Raw genomic sequence first — 8,233 nt, forward strand, 5'->3', positions numbered from 1 at the left:
GTCTTTTGAATTCATTAATCATGTAACCCAATTGGTTACTTAAGGCCTAATATCGTTGTAAACCCATCTAATATTAGAATGTTTAATTTAATGTTTTAAAAAGTTATTGTTAGTTTCAACATTTTTTTAACTTTCACTTTTAGTTGAAAAACCCAAAATAAATAGGACATATTACAAATGTCAAATTGTCATCCTATTTATCGTAGTGAATCTTTTTAATTTAATTTTTTAGTTGTAGTTTTTCTTGACTATTATTATTATTATTATTATTATTATTATTATTATTATTATTATTATTAGTGCCACTCCATCATTGTCTATCAACCCCTCCCTTTTGATATATAACAAGGACCATTTTTGTAATTTAATATGCAAATAAGCATAAACTTATATTTTTATAAAAAGACACATCATTTCAATTATTTATTGGGAAAAAAAACCGTTTTACCAAATAATAACCAGAGAAAATGGCCAAAATGAAAAGGTAAGAAAATCTTGAACTTATACCGAAAAAAATACCAAAAATGTTGCTTCTATTTTAAATTAACTCTATCATAAATTACAACCCAATATTTCCACATTTGCAAGGACAAATGTCAAAAAAGAATAATCTTTCATTACAACCCATGTACACACATCTACATTTTCCTTTTCCTTTTCCATATGTATTTTGTACAAAGAAGAAGAAAACTAAAGGTTGTATACATGATTGAACTTCTAAAGAATCCCTAACATCAAAACAAAAAAAGAATTAACAAATTTTAATCAAACAATTCCCTAACTCAAAAATAAAAAATCAATGACTTTTTCTAAAAATCTATGCATCGAATATCTAATGGAGTTGATTGTGTCCTATAAGGTCTCTTATTTCTTCTCAACAAACTCCTATTTTCAAAAGAAAAAGGACTTGTACATAACATTGTGTTAGTATACCTAAGACTACATGGGGCACTTTTTGGTGACAAATTAGCTTCTTCTAATGCATGTGATTGTAACTCCGAGGGGTAATCTCGTAAATAACCTATTCGAGGTCCAGCTCCTGTACTCCATTTACAAGATAACTGTCTTCCTAATTGTAAAGAATTTGAATTTTGATTTGAATTAATCCTTTGAATGATTGTTTCCTCTTCATCTTCTTCATCATCCGAAAGTTGATGATCATGTGCTAATGGAGTTTTGATTTCTTGTAAATTGAATGAATCTTCTGCTGCTTCATATCCATCCAAGATTGTTTCTTGGTTGTTTAGGGGAATAATAGTTTCATCGATGTTTGGTATCTCGAGGGTAATTTCGTCTTTTTGAATTTGTTTTATAATATGATCATCGTTTTTTGGTTCTTCTTCTTCTCCTTCTTCTTCTGATGAATGTGTTCTTACATGAACACTATTGATGTGATTGACATGAAATTCTTTATCTTTATCTTTATCTTCATCTGAATCCATCTGAGAATATAAAAAAATATATATAAGAACGAATATCGTATAATATGTTTTTTTTTAAAAAAGTTTTATACAGAAAAGTCTCATTATTTCGGGAAATTTTTTGATAAAGTCCTAATTTTTTTTAACAGAAAAGTCCTGATTTTTATTTTAATAGGAAATGAAAGATCATCGTATAAAATTAAATAATCGGGACTTTTCTGTTAAAAAAAAGTTCAACTTTATCAAAAATTTTCCCAAAATAATAAGACTTTTCTACATAAAACCCTAAAAAATGATTTTGAATTGTGTGTTTTTACCTTAACATTTGTCGTATCTATATTGTTTTCATGGAGAAATGAAACAAAATCTTGAAAATTTTCTTGTGTAGGACGATAATGTCCACTATGAGGCCAAATCGCCTAATGAAAAAAACAAAAAAACAAAGTAAATTAGATTTTCAATGCAAAAAATAATAATGTACTCTGAAATATATATTCAATTATACCAATTTCATATTTATATTTTGTACATTTTTTCGAAATATAATGTCCTAATAAAAAAAATTGTTACTAAAAAAATTACCTTTAGGGTTCCTTTTTCAGCAACGATTCTCCCAGCTGCTAACGTGGCCCCACCAGCAAGAAAACTTGAATGTTGAAAAGACCCTTTTTTCTTTATTCCAACATATAAAATTTTTGATGTGCTTAAAACAAATATCCACTTGGCACCTTTTGGTTCGCCTGTTGTATCAACAAACTCACCCGTCTGTTTGTATAACAACTTCCCATCTTCCATTTCAACTTCATACGCCTTTCTCTCCATCTATACATCGACATCATAAATAATAAATTTTTATAAAAATTTTGTATTTTAAAAAAAAAAATTTGACTTAATAAAAAATTATTAAATTACATACGGGGCCAAGGTATTTGATGCATTGTTGTTGAAGCTTTGATCGAGGACATTTATCAACGAGATTTATTTCTTTTCCTTCTCCTATATCCAACCTTTAAAAAAAATTATATATTAGATTTAAAGAGTTTTAAATATTATAAAATGAATAATATAAATATGGAAATATTTAATTACCAATAAAAGAAAGGCTCTTTGCTTTGAGAGAGCAACCATTTTCCATAATAAAAATGAAGATTGTGGCCATAACGATGTCTTGGATCAATCTGTTATAATTATATAAATATTGATTATTAATTATATAAAAATTATATATTGAGTATCATAAATCATAATTTAAAATATTTGAGATTAATTAATTAATTAATTAATTAATTCACTTACAGCCTCGAGCCAATGTTGCAACGCAAGTTTTTGGGCTTTACTATTCTTTGATAAACCTTTTCCTACCTGAAAAAAAATTATAAAACTTGTTTATTTATTATTATTATTTTTTTAAAATATGTAATTAATAAAATATTTAATTTAGTTTTTCAATTTATACCTTTGCAGCCCTTGTTCTAGCTCTTGACCAACGTGAATAAACAGTTTCTTGTTTATCAAGATTGAAAAATGAAATAGAACTTCTTTTTAATTCTGCAAAATCTAAAAGCTTCCACCTATATAATTATATATAAAACTACGTTAATGAAAATTAAAGATGATAAAATAATTGGATTATAAAAAAATGAAAAAAAAAAAAAGAAACTCATACAAGCTTTGCTCAATTTGAACTGCACAATCTGCGAGCTTTCTTCTCGTTCTAAAGCTTTTATAAACTTTCTGTAACTTTATTGCAGCTTCATGTTCAGGGCTTCCAGGATCAAAAATGGAGGTTTTCGTGAATTCATCAATCACATTGTCGAATCCTGATAATCCGTTACACATTTCCTTCATTTTCGCGTAATCTAATTCTGTTTCTTGAGTCGAAAATTCAGAGATGATAGATCCATCGATACTGTTAACTTCATCTTTCTTCGAACTGATGGAATTTGAAATCGTTTCTAAATCTGTGAACGCAGTATAGGGGCACGAAAATGATAGCCCCATGCAACTCAGAAAGATGATTTGATTTTGAACAGCTGTGAGATTTGATTTCCCCTGTAAATTAAATGCGACGCATTAATTACCCAATTCGATAATTAACAGAGATCGGATCATACATTTAACATTCCCATCAAATTCGTACAAATTCGCCATTTACGAAATCGAAGGTTTGACTATCAATGATTTGAAATGCGCAGACGCAAAAAGAAACGCCATTGACGCATTTCGTCGAGAACCTTATAGGCATATACAAAAAGCAACAAGGATACTATACTGATATATGATATATGATACATGATGTATCCCATATCTTTGACTAACAAAAGAATTCCACAAGAATGGAAGAGATTAAGAGATAAGAGGATGAATGAGTGAGTTACCTTTGAAAAGGATTTTGATTTGATGGGTAGGGTTGAAGATGACAGATTTTGATTGGATGCTCTGTTTTTGTATCTTTTTGTTGCCCTTTTTGAATCAAAGATTACAAAGCAAGTAGAGTAGTAGAGTCAAGAGAAGTTGGTGTGTGCTTGTTGTACTTTCTTCAATGTCTATAATCGCAAAAGTTGGAGTCTTTATATAAAAGCCATCACATAGTCATGGTGTTAGTGTGTGAGAGAGAAAGTCGTGAAGAGAGAGAGAGGGGCACGTGGAATAATAACACTTGTTTTCCAAGTTAAAAATTACAATGAGACTCTTTATATAACAAGTGGCCTTTTGCCTAAACATATAAAGCCAAGTTAATGAAGACTTTATAGTTTATATCTTTTCTTTTCCAATAATACTAACTACTTTTGAAAAAAAGAAAGAAAGATATATTGCATGTTTGAAAATGGTATCTAATAAAATATGTAGTTTTCGATCTTTTAGGAAAGAAAATGAGATTTATGGTTTTATAGTATGCATGCTTACAATTGTCATATCGTGTAAAGATAGCTATTTTGGAATAACAATTATGATTTTTCAATAATACTAACTAAATCTTTTAAATTAAGCATCACATGTTTAATGAAGTATTTGATAATATATATTTTGGGATTTTTTTAGAAAAAGAAATGAGATTTATGGTTTCATGCCATGCATACTCACAATTGTGAATTGTCATATCATAGAAAGATACTGTTAGCTTCAATATCAATAAAAATTTGAATCCACAAGTTAATAAAAACCTTATTTTTGAATTAAAGGTCAAAATGTGGAAGTACTTTGCCTAAGTTTATTCATTAACTTTTATTATAAAACTTATTTATTTTGAGAATATGAGTATTAATTTTTTTTTAATTACACTACTACCTATTTTTTGAATTTATTTATAATGCCAAGTGAGCATTGGTTGAAAGAGGTGCGGGATCTTAAGACTAGGTCACCAAACAACCAAGCACCTATAAAGAGAAATCAGTATTTATTTATTTATTTAATGGATTTTATTAAATCTAAAATAAAATAAAATAAATAAAAAATCATGCATTACATTGCATGGTCATCTACAACTGTCATGATATTAGTATTTAATACAATGGTTGATCTAAAAGTTTATTTTGTTTTTTTTTAAAAGTCTTAATACTCAAAATTTACTTATGTTATAAATAAGGAGGTAACATTTTGTTTGATGAAATTGAGGAAATTAAAAAAAAATGGTTATTCTAGATGTTTTTTCAAAAAATAATTTGCATTCAATAATTTTCACAACTCTATCCATTATTTATTTTCTTTCTTTAAATTTATCAAAAAATTTTAATTAAATTGAATGAATGAAATTGATCAAATAAAAAAAATATACAACATATTGAGTAAATCATGTTTGTTCGATATGTTACTTTGAACACTATTTTATGTATTCTTTTTAATTATTATTTATGTTTTTTTTGTTCCCAATCATAAAAATTTGAGATAACAAAAGTTCAGTAAAATGTAGATAAAAATATAATACGAAATTATGTGTAGATCAGAAAATTTATAATTTCACTAACATCATGCAATTAAAAATAATTTGTATGGTTATATAATAGAAAATGTTACATTAGAACTTTTATCCTATTCAATAGAAGTGAAAAAACATGCTCATAAAAATAAGCAAAATAAAATAAATCACTGTTCATACGAAAACGCTTCAATGATTCCATCATGACAAAAATAATTATTTCAATTAAAGTAACCATTCAACTTTTTCCTTGGGAGATCATAACAAACATGCCTAGTGGAATAAACAAGCTAATGGTATTAGTTTATATAAATAACATTTTATATTATATATAAATAAAATGCACATATGATTGAGGTAATTAAGATCTTTGAGGAACTAAAAAAATTCTAAGAATCCTATAACTTTTTTATTAATATAATATTTTTCATTCAAAACACTACCTAAATCTTATGTGTATATCATCTTTCAATCGTAAAACAACCGGTTTGGAAAAACACAACAAGTACGTACTTTTCGGATCTATGCACATATGCATATTACCAAAATAAAACAAAGAAATTTGTTAAACAATTGGCTTAAAGATGATGTGTATATATATGATTTTGATTCGTTAGTTAAGGGCGTTGGATAACAATGTGATGAGTGATCGATTCACTCAAGTTTCAATGAGTTTCATGGGAAATGTCCTTGTTTTCAAGAAGTTAAGATGCTCCTCTATGAATACAACAAATTAGACTCAACAAATCACTTACAATGGTTCAAACATCAATCCAATAATAAGTTGTTTTAATTGAAATATGTGGTGTTGCTCTCTTTCTTATGCTTATACTACTATTTTGTAACTTTAACTAGCACCTTGCTAATTGTTTGTAATTATATCCGCCCTTCTAAAAAACTAAACACTATATCACATTTCAAAATCCTATTTATCCAACAAAATTATCTAAGTTTGTAGTTCCAATCCTAGAAAAAGAAAAAGTATATTTAATAAACTAATATAATATTGAAAAAAAAAACACTTTTAAAGTTTTGTTAGATAGACATTTAATGAAATAGGAAAATAGCAAATGTTAGAAATGTAGATCCGGCATTGAGAGCATTCTGTCCCATGCAGGGTATTATTCTATATATTAGATTTGTACTGGTAGGAGTTGTACGTATTAAAGTTGGCGTACATTATACCGTACAAGATTGGTCTTAATTATGGCCACGTTGCCCATCCAGCATTCCAGCTCCTCTAAATTAAATTCAAATACTTAAATTGAATTTCTCTCCCTCTTTGTGAAATTATATACAGATCTCAATATTCATCTAAATTACACATAATCATCCCTTAATATATATATATATATATATATATATATATATATATATATATATATATATATATATATATATATATATATATATATATATATATATATATATATATATATATATAGAGAGAGAGAGAGAGAGAGAGAGAGAGAGAGAGAGGAGTTCAATTGAGAAAAAAAAGTTGAGAATAAAATCATTCTTAGCCAATCATTTAATGTAAATATAAAAAGACACGTAGACAAACTTGGAAATATGATAATAACATTCAATCTCAATTACGTAACTGTAGAGAATTAGATAACAGTTCAAATCCATTCCTAATTGATCGTTCATCATCCAAAATTTCTCCTCCAACATTCATCAATCATCCAGATTTCTTCAATTAAACCCTCATCAACGTCATCCAGTGTTAATCAATCATCGATATTCGTCAATAACACGTTTATCAACACCATTCAATAGTTGACAACAAAAATTCTTTTTTGGTTCTTTTAATCCAACATTCAATTCTGCTTGAATACGATCATATCTTCAACATCTACGATTAATTATACTCCCAACGTCATTAGATCAACATCATCGATAATCAACAAAAAATCCACTTCATATCATTCATTCAACATCGATTATCAAACAAAACTTTAAAATTAAGGTTAGAAAAAGATCAAATTGTTTTTTTTTTGAAAAATTTCATATAATTCTCTATCAATCTACTATTTTGTAATATTTAAATAGTCAAAGTATCATGTTTTTAACAGTTTTAAAAAAATTAACTTGTATGCACTCAAAATGTTTGATGAAATACATAAACAAAATTACCACGTTATATTCGCATATGAATATGTTCTCTCACCTAAATCAATATATGATTATTAAAACACAAAACAAATATGCAAATTTGTATGTTATTCATATGTGAATAACATATAAAAATTATATATATATATATATATATATATATATATATTTGTAAAAACACCTTGTAATATTCATATGTGAATATACTGTGCAATATTCATAAGTGAATATACAATATAATATTCACAAGTGAATATACTACGTAATATTCACATGTGATATACCATGTAATACTATGTAATATTCACATATGAAAATATCATCTAATACTCATAAGTGAATATACTATCTAATATTCACAAGTCAATATACTATGTAATATTCACAAGTGAATGCATCGTCTAATATATAAATATGAATATACTATGTTTATTATATGCTATATTCATATATGAATGATACTTAAATGTAAAAAAATTAATCATACTTTTTATTCATAAGTGAATAACGAATGTACTGTAGCAAAAATCTGATGTATTTTTTTTCACTTATGAACAATGATAGCGGAAACTAAAAAAAATAAAAATTGTATTTTATTTTAAAACTATATCAATATAGATGTCTATTTATAAAGAATAAAAAATTATGAATTTTGATATATTTAAAATCACTTTTCGATAAAAATAACTCTATAAAAAACGAAAAAACTATGTTTTTGTATATATTAAGGTAATGATTAGCATAGTTTAAGAAAACATGTTTTGTTGGAAAACACACC

At 26.4% G+C, this 8,233-nt stretch overlaps 1 protein-coding gene across 1 annotated transcript; it reads right to left on the reverse strand.

Annotated features, from left to right (window-relative positions):
• Positions 1–594: 594 nt before the first annotated feature.
• Positions 595–3,957, reverse strand: LOC145086787 (IQ domain-containing protein IQM2-like). Its single transcript, XM_079024626.1, has 9 exons — positions 3,800–3,957; positions 3,088–3,473; positions 2,878–2,992; positions 2,718–2,783; positions 2,511–2,599; positions 2,338–2,428; positions 2,004–2,243; positions 1,739–1,840; positions 595–1,442 (listed from the first exon to the last, which is right to left on the reverse strand). Exons 2-9 carry the CDS (start codon positions 3,420–3,422, stop codon positions 810–812), a joined length of 1,671 nt encoding a protein of 556 aa, XP_078880752.1. The 5' UTR covers positions 3,423–3,473; positions 3,800–3,957; the 3' UTR covers positions 595–809.
• Between the last annotated feature and the right edge of the window lie 4,276 nt (positions 3,958–8,233).

This window comes from Lactuca serriola, chromosome 2, assembly GCF_051521515.1.
Source record: "Lactuca serriola cultivar US96UC23 chromosome 2, Lser_US96UC23_V15, whole genome shotgun sequence".
Lineage (NCBI taxonomy): Eukaryota > Viridiplantae > Streptophyta > Magnoliopsida > Asterales > Asteraceae > Lactuca > Lactuca serriola.